Source organism: Phragmites australis, chromosome 5, assembly GCF_958298935.1.
Source record: "Phragmites australis chromosome 5, lpPhrAust1.1, whole genome shotgun sequence".
NCBI classification, from domain to species: Eukaryota; Viridiplantae; Streptophyta; class Magnoliopsida; order Poales; family Poaceae; genus Phragmites; species Phragmites australis.
Window position 1 is genome coordinate 43,034,778 of NC_084925.1, and position 18,984 is coordinate 43,053,761.

Here is an 18,984-nt window from a genome sequence, read left to right on the forward strand (position 1 = left end):
AGTATCTCTACCTAGCTAGTATGCATTAACGCAAGCATACATGCATGTACTTTGATCCTTCACAATTTTGTTCAGCATTTACGATATTTTTGTTCCAGCTTACCGTAACGGATGCATTCCAAGTTATTATCGTAAATGCTCGTAGACTCTACCTAGAATATTATCTTTGTAATTAATATATAAATATTTCAATATTTATGTTCAATGGAACCTCGCTTTTAGTTTCGCCCCGGGTGACTGAAATCTCAGGACCGGCCCTGGGTTGAGAAGGAGTTGGTAAGAGCTGCTTTAGAGGAGAAGTCAGGCAAGGCTCTTGTAGACGGTAGGTAGGACAGAGATGGTTCTGAAATCCCACCCCACAACCCACACTATGGTGTTGTGTACACAAATCTTCCTGCTAAACATTAGCATGATGGTGAACTCGGTCAGGATAGACTGAATGCCGCACATCTGCATACCCATAGCCGAGTCACCAATCATACCACATACAAGTCCAATTCAGAACCCTTGACAACTCCTTCAGTCTCTCTATTGCTCGGCCTAAGCTAGAATTCCTAACCTTCAATGGAGATAATCCTATAGGATGGACTAGGCAATGCGAAAAATGCTTTGATCTAGCAGCAGTACCTCAAGACATGTGGGTGTCCTTAGCCATATTGCATTGCACCGGTCGAGCTGAGCATCGGTGGTGTGGTCTGAGGATTTTAGCACGACAATTGAGGTGGTTCCAATTCTGCACACTTGTTTGCAACCGTTTTACTGAGCATAGTATGTATGATCTGGTTGAAATTTTCCATTCCTTATGTCAAGAGACCAGTGTGACTTGCTACATTGACAAATTTGAAGAACTCGTGACGGGTATGCAAAGATTACATCCTAGTCTTCAAGAAGACTATTATGTCAGGTGCTTTGTGAAGGGATTGAAGGACCAAATCAAGCATCATTTGAAACCTCACAAGCCTCATACACTGGGTGAAGCCTATGTGATTGCCAAATACTTGCAAAAGGTAGCAATGAGCAAGAGACAAAATCCATCCCAAGGTGTAGGATTGAACAAGCCTCAACCAAAGACAATGTTGGCTAGCAGTATTCCTTATAAGCATGAGGGATTTCAAAAGCCAGATAAGCTGCCAGGCATTGATATAAAGCCTAAAGAGCCTGGAACCTATTGGAAGTGTTCAGCACCATGGACCCCAAAGCATAAACTGAAATATAAGTTCTCCCAGGGTTCAGCTCATGCCGATCTATGGAGGAAGGACATATGCATACTGAAAGTGAACCTGCAGATTCAGTGTTGAGAGCAGAAGAGGGCCACCAACAAACTCCTACTCTAATGAAAATTTCTAAACAAGCAATGCATGGTATAAGAACTGTTGCAACTAGTGATAGGGGAAAAAAGAGCTATAGCTCTTGTTGATAATGGGAGTACCCACAGTTTCTTGGATGTTTCTTTTGCTGGTAAGGTTGGATGCAATATCCAACAAACTCCCTTACAGGCTGTGAAAGTTGCTGGTGGAGGAGAAATTTAGTCTATAGGATATGTACCTAATTGCTCTTATCATATTCTAGGAGAAGGGTTAAAGAATGCTTTCCAATTGCTGATGCTGAATTGTTATGATGTGATCCTAGGGTGTGATTGGATATACCTACACAGCCCTATTGAGGTGGACTTGAAGAAAAGAAAATTATCCATTTATAAAGAAGGTACTAAGAAAGTGAACTTCCCTGACTGCATACAGCTGCAGAAGGAATGCATTGTTGGAGAACAACAACTGAACAAGATGCTATCCAAAGGAGTGTTGGGGTATGTATTACATATTAAAGCTGCAAATCTGGATTATCAACCTGAGCAATCTCAAGATGTGGCTATCAATGCCTTGCTGGAAAGACGCAAAGAGGTATTTATTGAACCTTGTGGATTGCCACCTAATAGGACTTGTGTTCATTCAATTCCCTTGAAGCTTGTTAGTACTTCCCCAAATTTGAGGCCATATAGGATACCTCACTATCAAAAAAATGAAGTAGAAAGATTGGTAAAAGAAATGCTCCATCAAGGTATAATCCAGCCGAGTGAAAACCCTTATTCATCACCATCCATACTAGTAAGGAAAAAGGATAATTCTTGGAGATTTTGTGTTAATTATAGGCAGCTTAATGACCTCACCATCAAGAACAAGTTCTCAATTCCTGTGGTTGATGACTTATTTGATGAATTGTGTGGATCCAGATATTTTTCCAAGCTCGATCTCAGGTCTGGGTTCTATCAGATCTTAATGAAGGATGAAGATATTCACAAAACAGCCTTCAGAACTCATTTAGGCCATTTCGAGTTTTTGGTAATGCCATTTGGGTTGTCAAATGCCCTGCAACCTTTCAGTCTATGATGAATAATGTATTTGCTGAGTACATTAGGAAGTTGATCCTTATATTTTTTGATGATATCCTAGTTTAGAACAAAACATTGGATGATCATGTGCTACACTTGGAGAAAGTACTACAACTACTTAGCGAGAACAAGCTTAAAGCAAAGAAGAGTAAGTGTGTATTTGCTGTTGAGTAGATTGAGTATCTAGGACATGTTATAAATGGAGAAGGGTTGTTCACAGATAAAACAAAAATAGCAGATGTTGAGAATTGGCCTATCCCACAAAATGTTACTGAGCTCAGAAATTTCTTAGGCTTAGCAGAGTATTATAGAAGATTTGTTAAAGACTTTGGTATAATTTGTTGTCCCCTGCATGACATGTTGAGGAAAGACTCTTTTTCATGGGGACCAAATCAAACTCAAGCCTTCAATGAGATTCAACTAAAGCTGACATCTGCACATGTATTGGCATCGCTAGACTTTACACTACCTTTGACCCTTGAAACATATGCTAGTGGATTGGGTATTGGGGCTATCTTAATGCAAATGAGTCAGACCAATTGCATTCTTTAGCAAGGCTCTTGGTAACAAAGCGCTTGGATAATCTACCTATGACAAAGAGACCATTGTAATACTAGAGTCACTTAAGAAATGGAAGCATTATATCTTAGGATCTAAATTGATCATCAAAACTAACCATCAGAGTCTAAAATATATGACTGAACAGAGGTTGATTGAGGGAGTTCATCACAAATTATTGCTGAAATTGCTGTAATTGGACTATTCTATTGAATATAATAAAGGGAAGGAGAATAAGAAGTAGATGCCTTATCAAGAGTTAGACAAAGCTATTGTGCAATCACTACAGTTCAGCCACTATGGGTTGGGGAGGTGCTAAAGAGCTACACAAATGATCCTAATTGTCAGCAACTCATAGCTCAATTGGCCTTAACATCAGATCCAAACTCTGCATGCTCACTTCATGATGATATACTCATAGAGGAAGGATCCTTATTGGAAATGATCCATCAGTACACAAAAATATATTATTAGCCATGCATTGTTCATCTATTGGTGGCCACTCTAGAATTGCAGCTACCTATCATAGAGTAAAAAGGGTATTTCATTGGTTAGGGCTAAAGAAATCAGTTGAATCTTTTGCTACCTACCCTATCTGTCAAAGAGCTAAGAGTGAGCATTGCCAATACCCAAGATTATTGGAGCCTCTACTCATTCCTGATTTGGCATGGACTCAAATTCAATGGATTTTATTGAAGGGATTCTGAAATCTAATGGCAATGATATGGTGCTAGTTGTGGTAGACAGGTTAACCAAATACTCTCATTTTATTGCTTTGGCTCATCCTTTTACAACTTCCAATGTTGCTCAATTATTCATGGACAATATTTTCAAGTTGCATGGGCTTCCCTCTACCATAGTCTCAGATAGGGATAGAATATTCTTGAGTGACTTATGGTAGTCCTTGTTCAAAAGTCTGAAAGTATTCCTGAAATTTAGCTCGGCCTATCACTCTCAAAGTGATGGTCAAACCGAGTGAGTCAACCAATGCTTTGAAACTTACTTAAGGTGTATGACATTTAGTGAGCCTAAAAGATGGTTTCATTGGTTACCACTTGCTGAATGGTGGTACAATACCAATTATCATTCATCTTTGAAGTGTACACCTTCTCAAGTTTTATATGGTTTTCCACCACCTATAGTTAGTGAGGTAGATGTGCCTAGTCCAGATTCTCCTGCTAGGGATTTTTTGGTGGAAAAATAGCAGATGATCACTCAATTGAAGTAAAATCTGTCTCAGGCTCAGGCAAGGATGAAATGATATGCTGATTTGAAACGTTCTGAGAGGCAGTTCAATGTGGACGATTTTGTGTACTTGAAAATGCAGCCCTACATGCAGGTGGCTTTTGTCCTAAGAAATTCTATAAAGTTGGTTACTAATTTCTATGGTCCATTCAAAGTGATACATAAGTTGGGGAACGTAGCATACAAGCTCCAACTACCTGAACAAGCTCAAATTCACCCAATTTTTTGTGTCAGTCAGCTTAAGAAGCATATTGGTGAGCATGTTGTTCCTTCTGAAGATCTTCCCATGGTTTATTCAAATGGGCGCCTCAAAATTGAACCAACCGCAGTACTGGAGACCAGGGCATTACCAAGAAATGATCAAATTGTTACACAGTGATTGGTACAATGGAGCAATGCTCCTCCTGAATTTGCAACCTAGGAGGATAAAACATTCATCAAGTCAAATTATCCTATGTTCTATCATGGAGTTATCAAAGGTTTTGGGCTGACAGTCAATAGGTGTCGGGTTTGACTGAAGCTCATCTTGCTGCATCACTTGAGGGCAAGTGATTTCTTCCGGAGAAGGCAGTTGTCATGATCCCTGAATGGAAGCACTAGATGGAAGGATAATGATTCACGGCTCATCGACGGCTCCGAATAATTTACTGTTACTTTTGTCGAATTGTCATGTTATCGTGCGCTTGTGTCGGTTTATATCCAGTCTTTAGCTGATTACAACTAGTTTACTTAAGTTGATTAAGACTAATGGTGTAATTAGGATGGATATACATGTCCTGGAGAGCGGAGGGGAGAGTCAATTCCATTTTTGCTATCTTGTCCAGAACAATATGTCTGGGTGAAAAGAAAATTCCCCTTTCCGCCATTGTTGTTCTTGCGAGTTCCTGTTGTTCTTGTTGTTTGATTCGATTTCGACTCGAGATAGTGACAGTACAATGCCGCTGAGGAGGGAGGAGAGAATAGATCAAAGACCAGGGACTCCTTCCACGGGTACGGCGCCGGCCGAGATGTGGGTGGTGGTGCGCTACAGCACCCTCGCAGAGGTCATCTCGACCCTCGAGGGAAACTTTGTCAAGGTGGCTGAAACCGGCAACCAGATCGTGCCTCAGAAACCAAACATGTGATTTAAATTGATGCGACGGTTTATGATTTTTCATTCAAATAGTCTTGTTAATTTTGCCTAATTTGATTTCTTCTTTCGCAGAGACCAACAGCGTGTATCAACATCGCTGTTGACTTGGAAATCAAAGCCACCATTGGTTGTACGCTACAAGCTGAACACCAGTTCATTTGGGATAAGATTGTCCATGTTCAAGGTGTTTTTTTTTCACACCTCCTAATGATCAGGCTCTTGAAAACGAGATCTATGTCTTAGGTGATAAAGAACAGCAGCTGCCAACGGGGTTACGAGAGAGGTTGGTTTTTTTTTTTTGGGGGGGGGGGGGGGGTTCTTCGTCGCCGGGCTTAGAATAGCTCCTAGTGAGGGAGACTGGTCCGGCAGAGGAGGTGGGCATGGAGGTGGAGCTGTAGGGACGCCGCTGACAATGGGTGACGGAGGATGGCTGGTGGGCTGGTGGCATGATGGGGGAGTTCTAAAACAGAGAGATTAGTGCAGTGGGGACAACGGCTGTGAATCCGGCGATGTCCCTTTCGCAGGAGACGGTGAAGGCAAACAGTAGACGAGGGCAAGCATGCGAGTAGGGGCGAAGGAAGAAACCGACACCTAGATGCTTAGATCTTGATCGAACAGCTAAAATCGGTCGCATGAAGTAAAGGCCATTTTCAGCCCGACACAATTTGTGTTCTCCTGTTGACTACTACTTTTGGCCGTTGGTGAATCTTAGCTATGCTTAACATTGGAGTACTGACACAGCCACTGGAAATGTCGTTTGCTATGAAAAAATATCAGATATCTCAGTCTTCAGTTGTCAGTGAGCGTCCTGAAACTATTCAGCTAGGCTGCACTTTCTGATCATTCGTATTAGCTAACGGATAGTAGCAGATTATCTATGACAGTCCGCAGGCTCTAGGAGCAATGCAAGCTTAGTAAAATGGATAGAATTCACCAAACTTGGATCTCACACTAAAGCATCTGTTAATCAACCTGTTCTGCCTTTTAGGCCCATCAGATGATAATAGTGTCAGTGATTGCCGTTGGGCAAATGCGAGTACAGTTATTGTTGGCACTTGGAACATGGGCTTGTTTTGGAAACAGTTGTTGGTCCAAAAATGAAAACTCCAACTAAATCCGACAGACTGACACTACTGTTCGAAAAAGGAACTGATCTTGCCTTTCCTGACAGCTAATATGAGCTGAATAGAGGCAAACCATGCCAACAAATTGCTCAGAGTTCTCAAAAAGAAAAATTAGGTATTCTGAAAAAAAATCACCATTGAGATGCCAGTGCATTATTGAGTCAAGAGTAAAGCACAATAGAATTATATCTCAAATAAAAAGAGAAGTTATACTAGCACGAAAGGAGCTGTAAAAGCTCATCATATATTGCTATACAATCTCACATATGCCTAGTACAGTATTCACCATCTACCTGGGTAGCATTTAACAGGGGACATTACAGCACTATTTACAGAGCAGAAATGTTTTGCAGAGAGGCCAATACGATGGCCTTGGTGAAACCAATTCTCCTGCATGCTGATCATACCCTTCACACGAGCCTTAAAGAGTAGTAATTCTCAAAATGAAAAAGAGGGGAGGGGGGAGGCAAGCAAGTAGTAAAAAGTAAACAAAAGGCACATATATTCCTCGTAGAACGATCCTTGTGATCATTCATCTCGTCCAGCCCCGGCAGCGCAAGATCGCGTCATCACCGCCGACGATCCACGTCTCCTTGGCAATGTCTAGCGATACCTTGAAGAAGTCCGGCGAGTAGGTCATGAGTACCAGGCTCTCCTCCTTCTCTTCCTCTGGAGTCTTCTCGGCGCTCTTCACATCCTCACAGTCCTCCGCCTCTCCTCCTAACCTCCTCGCTAACCCCTTCGCCGGCGCTGACCGGCACCGCATCAGCATCAGCGCGTTCGCCGGCGGCGCTGCGTCTTCCTCCTTGTACTCATCGTTCTGCTTCTGCTGCAGTTCTTGTCCCTGCTTCTTGCTGGACGCCTCCTTGTCTTCCTCCAACACCATGAACCACCTGGCCAACGCTGCGCCGTGCTCGGCTTCCTTCTCCGCGCGCTCCTCATCCTCCATGTCGTCGTCGTCGTCCTCCCCCGAAGTGTACTCCACGGCACCAGGAAAGCTGCCGAAGCAGCCGCGAACGTTGAACCGGAAGGCGCCGTGCAGGGCGTCCAAGAACGGCTTGGCGTCCCTCTTGATTCCCAGCGCCTGCAGCCACGTGGCCTTCTTAGTCTTCTTCCCATCGCCGCCAACGCCGGGGCCCTTGGGCTTGGCCGGCCGGGCCTTGATCTGCCCCACGCACGTCACCTTTGGCGACGACGGCTCGTCGTCGACGGGGACACCCGCAGCGCGGCGGCTCGGGTTCCGGGCCGACGACTTGTAGAGAGCGCTGGACGGCAGCGGCCCGGCCCGGCTCGTGGTGTGCCGGCGCTTGACCGGCTCCGAGGCGGACGGCCGCGACGGGCTGCAGATGGCCTTGGGCGGCATCAGGGCGAGGTGTGCCCTCGACGGGAAGCAGACGAGCAGATCGGTGGCCGCGCCATTGCTGCCCCTCCCTCCTTTCGTCGCGACAGCTCGGCGGGTTCGATCGGAGCTCCCTCCCAGCGAGTGTCCTCTCCTGTGAAGCATCATGCCGTGAGTGATGATCAGTATGTTCGGGTTAGTTAAAAAGGAGGAGGCTTCCAGCTTTCAGTTGGTGTTAGCGCTTAAGAAAAACGAGCATGATCATGCAGAAAAGCTTAAGCCATCATGCATGCACAGCTGCATGGCATCGTTGTATTGCCGCAGCGTGATGCTGACGTGGCAACAAAAATGCTGTGCGTCCTAGTTGCCGTGGCCACGTCTGCAATAAGATCAGCGTGGTGTTCTGTTCATGTGTTTATGTAGCGATTAGGTTAAATTATTGGGATTTAGGGGAGTAATTGAGGTAGTTGATCACGGGCATGGGGCGAGAGTCCTTTATGTGGTCCTTACCCTCTTTTATTTTATAAAATCTACTTCTGGGTTTTGAAGCTAAGTAGTTCAATCATATAGAATCATCCATCACCTTTAGCTTAGCTTGATCCGATCAAAAAAACTATTTATGCATTGTTGCATAGAAGAGAATTACTGTATGCCCAAGTGCATCATTGTGAAAGGAGCCAAGTACGTTTTGTTCTTCTAGCATATGTTCTTTTGAGGAGTTGGGCGTTGTGTTATATGCCCATTGTAATAAGAACAGGTCTTGATGAGAGGGTATTTAGACTGGACCTTAACAGTGGTACAGGGATGACTTAATCTACTATGCAATGGAAAGCAACAAATGTGCACGGTTTTGGTGTACCATGTTGAGGAAAAGAAAAGTCACACAGTAAAATATATAACTTGGATTAAGGATAATAAAAAGGGCTCAAATATTTATGTTGGGATCAATAATTAATTCTTTAGCTGCTGAGTATGAAGGTCAACAGAATGCGCGAAAAATTATGGACAGTCTGGAAAAAGATTTTGGTGATGTATCTCTCATAAAAGTATTTAGTCTTGTTAGTTGTTTTCTCTGGTTCTATTAATAGAACCAAATTACGCAGAGGAATTAAAGATTGCAGGTTATCATTTTCAAGAAGTGTAAGTCATGGTTGTTTTTAACTCTTTGCCAAATTCATAGGAGCAATTTAAGATTTCTTTCTGTCATTCTGAGAGTATGCTTAATATACGTAATTTGGTTCTATTAATACGCCGTCCAGTACCGCGTGACAGTCACGGCCTCGCCGAGTGCATGCAAGGAGGTGGCGCGGCGCCAGACCACATAATTGTCATGCGGCGAGTTATTTTTTTATTAGAGAAACAATTATGATTGCCGCACCACAGGCAACTTCAAAGCCAAACTAACAGATCAACATCAAAGATATTCCTCCGAAAGCCACCACGTTGTATTGTTCTGTTTGTTAATCTCTCGATTGACATACTACTAAAATTCACCTAACCATGATCAACTTATACGATTGGTGCTACCCAATCGTGCTAACGGAGAACCAAGCATTGACTCTCATGATTAGTAAAGGTAGTTGTACCCTTTATCTACTATAGATTAAACTACTGTTTTGTTTCTGGTATGTCTTATCGATATAGAGTTTTTTTAGTCATAAACGTTACGTAAGTATGTGTATCTACAAGTTATACTAGTATTTTAAAAAAGTCGTGCTAACAGGTTCAAATTGTTTAGCTGAGGTCCAATGATAAGGGGTGGGGTGGGTTGGTGTCTGCTTGAGTGATCGTGATGATGCGTAAAGATTAAAGAGGAGCTGGCTTTGTTTAAGAACGGGTACCACTATGAAAAAGGAGGATGCACTTGAGGGTTCGGGTGGGAGGGAGAGGGGTGGCTGGCCCCCTACCATTCACTTGCAAAGATTCGAAGCGATGGAATTCATCGCGAGGTTGCTTTGCTCGGCAGGCTAGCGCCACTTCGTGTGAGCCGCTTTCATGCCTTGGGGCCTGAAGAAATGTTAAACGAATCTTGTAGGAAATTCATAGAAACAGATCGATTTCATAGAAATCTAGAAAAAGGATTCTTGTGTTCAATCCCCACCCGATCGTTTGATGGAGCATCCATGCTTTCCCCTCGGTTTTCATGCTTCTTTCAAAAAAAAAAAAAAATTGGACCATGCTTCTTTGATACTACTATGAGAGTAAGGAGGGAGGCCGTAACAACGGTGCATTTGGGCTGGCGCGTACTTGGGCTCCCTCAAACACGAACGCAGAAGGCATCTAGGCTTAATTTTGCATTTGGGTACATGCTTTTGGGCCGGTTCTCTTCTAATCTCCACCAGGGCTCATCGAGTTTGGTTGGTTGGCGGGATGGGTCGGTGAATTTACATTGATTTTGAATTTTTAAACATAATTTTCTCTCAAACCGTTATTCTATTTTTGAATTCGTATGAACCAATGTGTTGTTTGGAATTAATGCAATAAAATGATATCCAAAATAAAAAATTCTTTTTGATTGTTTAAAAAAATCTTCAACATTTCAAATGTACTAGTTCAACATTTCGGATGCACAATATCAACATTTTTGTGTAAATGTTGAACTAGTTTTTCTAAAATTTTGAACCTATTTTTGCAAAATATTGAATCAACTATTTAAAATATTGAATGCTTATAATGATACACAATTATAAAATCTAGACAAATTACAAGGATTAGAGAAAAGAAAGAAAAAGTTGCTTCATTTTTTGACCAAGTTTCCTTGTGGTGGGTTGCTTTGAGTTGTCCTTAGCGAGTGGGTGGGCTACGCTACATCTAAGAGCATCTCCAACCGACTTTTCATCTGACTCTCTATAACTAAATATGGTAATTCTGTAAAAAAAACCGTCTCCGACTAACTCGTTATCGAGGTTGCCGAAAATCAGGACTCACTATCCCCTCCTCCTCGCTCGCCACATCTAGGGAGGAGAATAGTGCTCGCTATCGGCAACTGCCGGCCCCCTCCCTCGTGAAATCTCCCCCGCGCCATCTCCCTAGTGGGCTCGTCCCCTGGCACCTTCAGAGCTGTCCCTACCGCCGCGTTCTGCCCCCTCCCCCGCGCCAGATCTTGAGGTGGCGGTGCTGTTCCTGGTGCTCACCGTGGTGGACGTGGGCGCATGGCTTCTCAGACTGCTGCCCGCACCTGACGCCAAAGACAGCCGCCAGACTCACTTCAACATCATCTCCGGTGAGTGTCCCATTGTCCCTATCAAGCTTTTGCAGAAGAAACTACTTGGAAGCTCCTGACTCTCTTTCTTCAGGTTCAGAGCAAGCTGCCTCAAAATTCAAGTGATGGCTTACATATAAGAGGAACTTTCCAGAGTCTCTTGCTCATCATTCGGTGCCAAGGGTGGAGGCAACTCTTTTGCTGGCTTGAGCCTTAACTATGTCAAGGTATAGCCAATCCAATATTTTAAAGAAAGGGAGTCAGGAGCTTGCAGGTAATGCTTGCGCTGTTGGGATTATTCGATTATGTTTTCGATGATTATTTGCTTAACATTATCACTTTGGTTTATGGAAGGATTAGCTGCACCGTTGACACTGAGCAAATAAGTTAACACTTCCTGCACATGTCAGAAATTCAGAAGTGTGACCATGATTTTTTCTCATTTACTTCCACCCAGCAGTAATGCGCCTAAAGATGAAGAGAGGAGATTGTAAAATCTATGGAGCGCATATAATCTCCTTCAAATTTCCTTTTTTTATTTTCATTTTAATCAAACTAGCGCAACATGTAGTTTTTCTCTTCTAAATTAACTATCACAAGGTTTCATTTGACTTACTGTGGTAGTTTATCTCGCAATGAGTTACAATAATCATCATGAGGTGTTTGCAATGACATTTTCTTCTTTTTAATGTGAATGATTGAATTTGCACATATATTTCTATCTCCAATATAAGAAAGGAACACAAAAGGCACTGATGGGATTTAGCTGAAGTACATACCGGAGGATCAGAGGGAAAACAGTGGTCGAGTTCGAAAGAACTCGAGAGAAATACATAATCTAGGCTCTATTCCTTTCTTTTCCAACAATCAGCAACACAACATCATATACTGGAAGCTATACCTTGCATACCCGGCCAGTTCAGCAACCTTCTGCTTCTTTCTTTGCTAAGATGAACTTTTCATGTAGCTGTTGCTTCAGACACGTGAATTGTTGGAACATTTCAACACGTGTCTTCTCTACAGAAGGGTCATGTATGCAAATTCCCAAACAAGGGTGGTATCCACGCATAGAAAATTTGCACGTATTTTAGTATCAGCCCTCTTTCTTCAGCATTACTTTAGAAAAGGCTGGTCCTTAGCACATAACTAAATAATTGGTATACATATTACTATAAAAATAGTTATTAGTATCGGCTAAAAAATACCATCAGTGATGATTATCAGTGTTGGTTATATAACTGACACTAATAAGCAATATCAGTAGCGTTTTCTATGATACTAGCATATCAGTGCCGGAAATTATAAGGCCAAAAAAATCGTGCTGTTACGATACAGGGCTCATATTAGCATTCAAAAATCTTGATATTCACACTGGTTTCTTTAACGTGTTGACGGTGAAATTTGCAATAGATAGGATGGATAGATATGATAGCGTTTGAGGTTAAAGAGAACATATTAGCACATAGGAAACTTCTTCATACGGTAAAATACATCACACTAAAGCAGAAAAAACATTAAGTAAACTAAAGAAACAGAGTACGCACCGCAAAAAACGTTAAGTAGAATAGACACATTAGATAATCTAGAGTATATTTAGATAGAAATTAATATAAATTTATCTTGTGAAGTTTTTAGAGCCAATTAAGTTAGTATTTAAGTATCCTAATTTATCCCCTCTTATGACATCACTTATCCCTACACCTCTGTAAAATTTCAGTTCCGAGTCATTTACTTCACTGCCGATACTACTAATGAACTGACACTGATAATTTTATCAGTGTTGGTTTGACCCAGCTCAATCATTGATCGAGTTCAGAATATTACGAACCAACACTCATACTTTATTAATGCTGGTTCGTATTTAATCGACACTGATAGGGCGGTATGGATGACTTATTATGTTGTAGTGACCCTTTTAAGATGATTATATTGAGCACATGTGAAACTGTTGTGTAGGGGTTTAGTGTTTTAATAATATATGATAATGTATGCAGTTTTAATATTGTATGATAATGTATATAGTTTCAATATTATATGGTAATACATGCAGTTTTAATATCATTGTTCTCACTCGTAGCCGTTGTAATTTTTTTTATTTATAGGATACTAATAAAATATAGATATGTAAAATTTAGGAAATGAGATTTAAAAAATGGTTAAAGCGAGTAGAGAAATAAAAATAATCTTTTGAAGAGGTTTTCTATCATGAGCTAAAAGTGGCTCGCCTTGCATATAGGAGGTCCGACAATCAAGGAGGAAAAATCAAGGATGATGGTGTGGTTTGAAGATGGGAGAAACACACGTGATAACACGGATTACCATTTCTCACATATCAAACACATGGATAAACATGGAAACCATTTCTTAGCATGGTGATGCTGAGGTTAGGGTACGACTTCACCGTGCTTTTATTTGTAGGTATATGATAGGAGGCTCACTATGGGCATATAAGTGTGATGCGTACACGTATCCTGTAATGAAAAGAAACAAGGATTAAAATCCAACATAACCATCTAGTACAAAACCACCACAACTCGTCACACGAGACGCCTCCCGATTTTATTCGACTAGCAGTAGCAGCAGGACCCTAGCAGCAAATCGTACATCGTGGCACACGAGAATCACGAGAGCGGCACGGGCCACCGCTTATTCGACTCGTCACCGACCGCGCCCCCGCGTCCAGGTGCGCAGAGAGACTCCTCTCTTGTCTTGGGCCGGGCGCGTCACGCCGCGGCGGCGCCCGCGCTCGGGGCGGCGCAGTTGTCGCGGACGGCCTCGAGCTTGTACGGCGCAGCGTCGGTGGCGAGCCACTGCTCGACGGTGAACAGCTGCTGCGCGCACCCCCTGTGCGCCCCGGTGACGGTGACCTCGACGTAGTTGCAGTACCACCCGTGGTGCGGGCCCGTGCCGTCGGACGCGACCCGCATCCAGCACGGCGGCTTCGCCATGCACGGGCCGCGGCCGCTGAAGATGTCGAGGTTGCCGCGCTCGAAGTAGGAGTGGCCCTGCCCCATAAGCCCGCCCCACGACGGCAGGCCCGAGATCCCCACGCCGTTGCCGTCCGGGCCGGCCAGCTCCAGCGTGATGTTCGAGTCCGTCCCGGCCTTCCAGATCGACCCCGTCCGGATGTACACCGTGTACACGCACTCCATGCTATCGCCTACCACGGCACCACCGTCCGCTCCTCTGATCAGCTGCGAGATGATAAAGACGGAGAATCAAAGATCCACGCACAGCTGATACATGCCAAGAAACCGTGAGAAGACGGTTGGTTAGGTTACCTTGATCCTAGTCGGGAGGTCGCGGCCATGCGCCAGCTCGGTGGCGGAGGCTGCCACGGCGAGGAGGAGGAGGACGGCGAGCTTAGCCATGGATCCGAATCCGATCAAGTTGTTGGGGCGGCTGGGTGAGTGTGAGCTGCGGAGGATAGGGGAGTGGATCATATAGAACGCAAGAAGTTGCTGTATCGTGGGGCCTAGCTGTCACCGTGGCGCTGATCTGATCTCAGAGCATTTTTTTTTTCGGCCCATTTGTCACGGATAGATCGAGCGACTCGTCGATTATTCAAAGGAAATATTCATGGCAGATTGGGCTATTTCACCTGCTGCACTAGTCTTACACCTGGCAGCAATTGGGTCCCCACACCTTTGGAACGATGCGCCCACTGTCCCGTACGAATTACAATGGTGAAAAACTGCATTTGGAGGGACCCAAACGTTGTCGAGTGACATGAACCGACGAACGCAGAAGGGAATCCTAGAGAGCACGGGCAAGCAAGTGGTACAAGAGCAAAAATGATCAACCTGCATCGCGGCGCATCAGCACATGTACGTACCTCCTCACGTTGCGTTTATCACCTCCGATTGCGCTCCGGTGGGCATTCTTTACCAACTTGTCTATACTTGAACGAATAATCTGCCTGCCAATAAGGCACTGCTAGCTTGCACAACTGGAAACTGCATGCATTGATCAAGCACTGAAGCACAGATGATTAGGGCGCGCTGCCGTAACAAGCAGACTGACTACCAGAGCGTCAGGCGCTTAGGCCCAACCAGAGTACCAAACCCTTCATTCTTCCCTCGCCACAGTCGCACCCCATCAGAGGGACGCACCTCCAGGCCGGTGCTCCGACCGGAGCCGCAGTAAACAGTGACCGCGAAAACATTCAATTTTGACAGCTTAGCAAACAACACCGTTCCTGCAAAAAAAGCAGATACAACAAAACACAACGATGGCTGGCTATCTGGAACCGAGAGTGAGGCACAGCGACATCCATCATAAGGTACTACACTACACAGGGCTACAAAGGTTTCCCCAGCGTATGGTTTACCCAACGTTCCAGCTAGGTGGTAATTGGCTATCAGTCAAACTGTTGTCGAAGAGCCATCTCAGTTTCGCTCTTCCAGGATGCGTGCGAAGATTGCCCCCTCATCCTCTTGATCTTCTCCTTATCCTTAACAGCGGAGCCCCTCTTCTTTTCTTGCTCTTTTGCCTGTGCTGGTCTATCGCCGCAAAGAGGGCATACCATACCCTTAGCATGTGAATAGGTCTTTGGTACACCACATTGGAGACACATCCTAAACAGTGAAAAAGAATTCACAGTTAAGATCACTACGAGGCATCACAAGGAATTTTGGAATTTTGATCGATAATATAAAAGTGCAGGACTTCAGGCAAGATGTACACAAGCTGCTTTTGTTTACTTATTTCATTGTGATATTGATGAAAATCGACGGTAATTATTACCTCAGAAGATCAGCTGCATCTTCTGGCCCAGGATTTGCAGCACCTATTATTCTTTTTCCATCAACAGAACTAGATGTCACTGAACCTTGAGTGTTGGCACCATTTGTGGTAACTTGTTCGCGAATGGCAACTAACTGTGGTTTCGCCACCACAACAGCACCTGAGGACAATTTTCTAGTTAGATCACAAGGGATGTAATTTATTTCTGAAATGGCTAACTTGCATGTGCACACGTTTGGAATATCGTCAGATACAAGCACATATGATCGGATTTTCTTTACTTCTTCTCATGACCAAGCTCAGAAATATTGCCATTGTTAGATCCATAACAGAACACTTGACTGGCACAACGAGTGATGGATGTATTTACTGACATTGCATTTGAGAATATCAGCTGTTAGCCTGTTACCAATATTTAGACGCCAAACTTCGGAAGACAAGGTAAACTAGATACCAAATGTAACATCCTCTTCAAGTAGCTTGGTAAGCCTATGTATTTTATATAATAGTTACGCTTAAAGGCCATCTATGTATCATTTATTGCATTGTTCTGTGATGTTAAACTGGGTGCCGTTAGATAATTTAATACCGAACCCCTCTAAGCAGACGAATAACTAAAAATGTATGCCGAGAAAGTAAGAAGCATCATGCTGAAGAAAACACTGAACTGATATGCAGCGTCTCCCATCATTGAACAACACCTTCTCACTTTCTTAACAATCTTTTCTTGGCTAATTACTACTTGTGAATCAAAGAACCACTATGATGGTGAAACAAACAAACAGAAGCAATACCTTCAAACCACTTTGAGCTCCACAAACACCCCAAAACAACTATAGAGTACACACTAAACTTTTTATTTTCAAAGTAAAACCCAAACAAACGAGATGTAAATTACTCTATAACTGAATCAATCAACTTTAGAAGTATACCACCTCACAGTACAAAAGATTTACCATTTACGCCATGCAATTGGAAATCAGATGAAAACAGAACTGATCCTATAGCAATACAACTCTGTGATCCGATATCTCCAATAGCGGAGTTTCATGGTGGTTGGGATGGGTTCTTGCTTTTCCTTCCGACTTCAAAACCCTCATGATGTATTGATATGACAGTTCATAGATACTTATCAGCTAAAAAGGTCGATATGGGTCTTGCCTTTCCTTCTGACTTCAAAACCCTCATGATGTATTTCAGCTAAAAAATTTCTGTGTACAAAGGACTATCGCACGATGCATCGAACTGGCCCCTTCTTAATTTTTGTTCAAGTTCCACCTTCGAATACCTCGTCAATTCTAAACTGAAATTGCATACAGAGTCTGCGCAAAGTAACATAACACCTTACCGTAACAACAGAAAAATTTAAATATCCAATACTGTAACAGGGCAAGATCCGAAACTGCACTGTTAATCGATATCTCGATTTATCAACAGAAATTAGAGACGATACCCTCCCACCACGCGATTCACTCGATTTACGTCTCCAAAGCACGCTGCTTCAAACGAATCTGGTGGCCAACGAACACTAATATCCACTTGAATTGGTAGTTTAAACGATTTACCGGGGGGCGGCTGCTTGCTCCCCTCCTTCGAGCGGCGATGGAGCACGCCAAGCGCCTCCGTCGCCTCCTCGGCCTCGGCGACCCTGCGTCTCAGAAATTCCGGAGGGCCCGAGACATCGGCGAAGGCCTCCAGCGCGGAAGGCAGCGAGGAGTCCCCGCCGCCGCCGGCATCTGCCCCCTTAGGGTTTGGGCGGCGGCGGGGCTTGGAGGCCGGCTTCGGAGGAGCGGACGCCTCATTGCCGTCCGATCCAGACTCGTCGGCGGCTGAGTCAGCGGAGCCGCTCAGCTCGGCGGCGGGCTCGTCGTCCTCGGTGGAGGAGTAGCCTTCCAGAAGCGCTAAGCTCATCGCCGCGTTTGTGTATTTTCCCGATCCCTTCTTCGTCTCAAGAGGTTACAAGTTCCAGTAGTTACAGCACCGCGTACTGATCACCGGTAAAAGAAAATTTAACGCTCCGGATTGTCTGAGTTGAATTTTTTAAAGGTAAGATGACAGCTTCCTTTACACTATAAATTCTTTTTAGATTTTTTAGGATTATTTTAACGATGTTTTAAATTTTAAAAGTATTTAAATATAATAGTTTTATTTTAAAATATATCGAGTATGTCATTTTTCCAATAAACGACAGGTAGATTATCGGTCTTATAATGACAATAAAAATCTAGATTTACAATTTTTTGAAATAAACATATATATTTGTATTTTTAATTTAAAAATAAAAATAAAAAAGTTCAGTGTTTTATAGGCTTGACCTTGGACCTTGTTGGGCCATAATTGGTCTAAACAACACACAACCAGACCTCTTACTGGGCTGTAGGCTGTAGGCCGTGGGCTCATTTTCGGCCTCAAACACCTTTTCTATCGGAGATCTATAAGTTTCTACAAGTTGTACTAAGGGTCTGGTTATTTGTGTTTTTATTTTTAAGTTTTTTTGAAAATATGTATTTTTGTTTGTATGAAAAGCTGTTTTTAAAAATAGGTGGTTGATTTTTACAATAATTTTTTCTTTTTAGCACATAGTTTCTAAAAAAACGTCTCTCAGCGAGCTTCTCTGTTTTAATTTATTTTTCTCAGAAACAAACTTATAACTTCTTCAGAAGCCACTTATTTAGAACCTCATTTATTCTGACTTCTAATAGCAACAGAAGTAGAACATAAACAGGAAACAAACATGCCTAACACTTATTTTGGTTAAGAGCAACCAAACTACTTCAGGTTTCAGCTACTACATAAAAATAAGAAACTCGGCAAGATACTCCCAAGTCCAACCAAAAGCAAAAGGAAATGCATTCCGAAACGACCATGTTCTTAGGTTTGGACGTTTGGTGGTAACTCTCACGTGCGCCATTTCTCATGTGCGTGCGGCTGCCGCCTTATCTTGCCAACCTGACACTCCTCATCAGGAATCATGATTGGTTAGCAGAAATCACTGAGTGATTACCCACATTTTACATAGCACTTCAATCGGTTGGGAGCAAGTGGTAGTAAACTAAGAAACTCCGAGGACTGATCACCGATCATTAGGTGTTGATTTGAGATATTTCCCAGGCGGCGCCAGGTCGGACAGTCGGCCCGCCGGCGCGAGTGCGCGGCGCCGAGAAGGACAAGGATTGATGTCGAACACAGTCAGCACCGTGATGTTCCTGCGATCTGATTGCTCGCCGAGATCTTATTTTTCAGTGGCATCAT

At 43.4% G+C, this 18,984-nt stretch overlaps 3 protein-coding genes across 3 annotated transcripts; all 3 read right to left on the reverse strand.

The window, feature by feature from the left end:
• Nucleotides 1–6,666: 6,666 nt before the first annotated feature.
• Nucleotides 6,667–8,129, reverse strand: LOC133917722 (uncharacterized). Its single transcript, XM_062361586.1, has one exon. The coding sequence runs from the start codon at nt 7,950–7,952 to the stop codon at nt 6,978–6,980; it is 975 nt and encodes a 324-aa protein (XP_062217570.1). The 5' UTR covers nt 7,953–8,129; the 3' UTR covers nt 6,667–6,977.
• A 5,334-nt stretch (nt 8,130–13,463) lies between these two features.
• On the reverse strand, nt 13,464–14,996 carry LOC133919834 (PLAT domain-containing protein 1-like). Its single transcript, XM_062364367.1, has 2 exons — nt 14,268–14,996; nt 13,464–14,180 (listed from the first exon to the last, which is right to left on the reverse strand). The coding sequence occupies exons 1-2, from the start codon at nt 14,427–14,429 to the stop codon at nt 13,710–13,712; spliced, it is 633 nt and encodes a 210-aa protein (XP_062220351.1). The 5' UTR covers nt 14,430–14,996; the 3' UTR covers nt 13,464–13,709.
• A 140-nt stretch (nt 14,997–15,136) lies between these two features.
• Nucleotides 15,137–17,690, reverse strand: LOC133919833 (uncharacterized). The gene is made up of 3 exons (XM_062364366.1): nt 17,298–17,690; nt 15,733–15,892; nt 15,137–15,563 (listed from the first exon to the last, which is right to left on the reverse strand). Exons 1-3 carry the CDS (start codon nt 17,641–17,643, stop codon nt 15,347–15,349), a joined length of 723 nt encoding a protein of 240 aa, XP_062220350.1. The 5' UTR covers nt 17,644–17,690; the 3' UTR covers nt 15,137–15,346.
• Nucleotides 17,691–18,984: the final 1,294 nt, after the last annotated feature.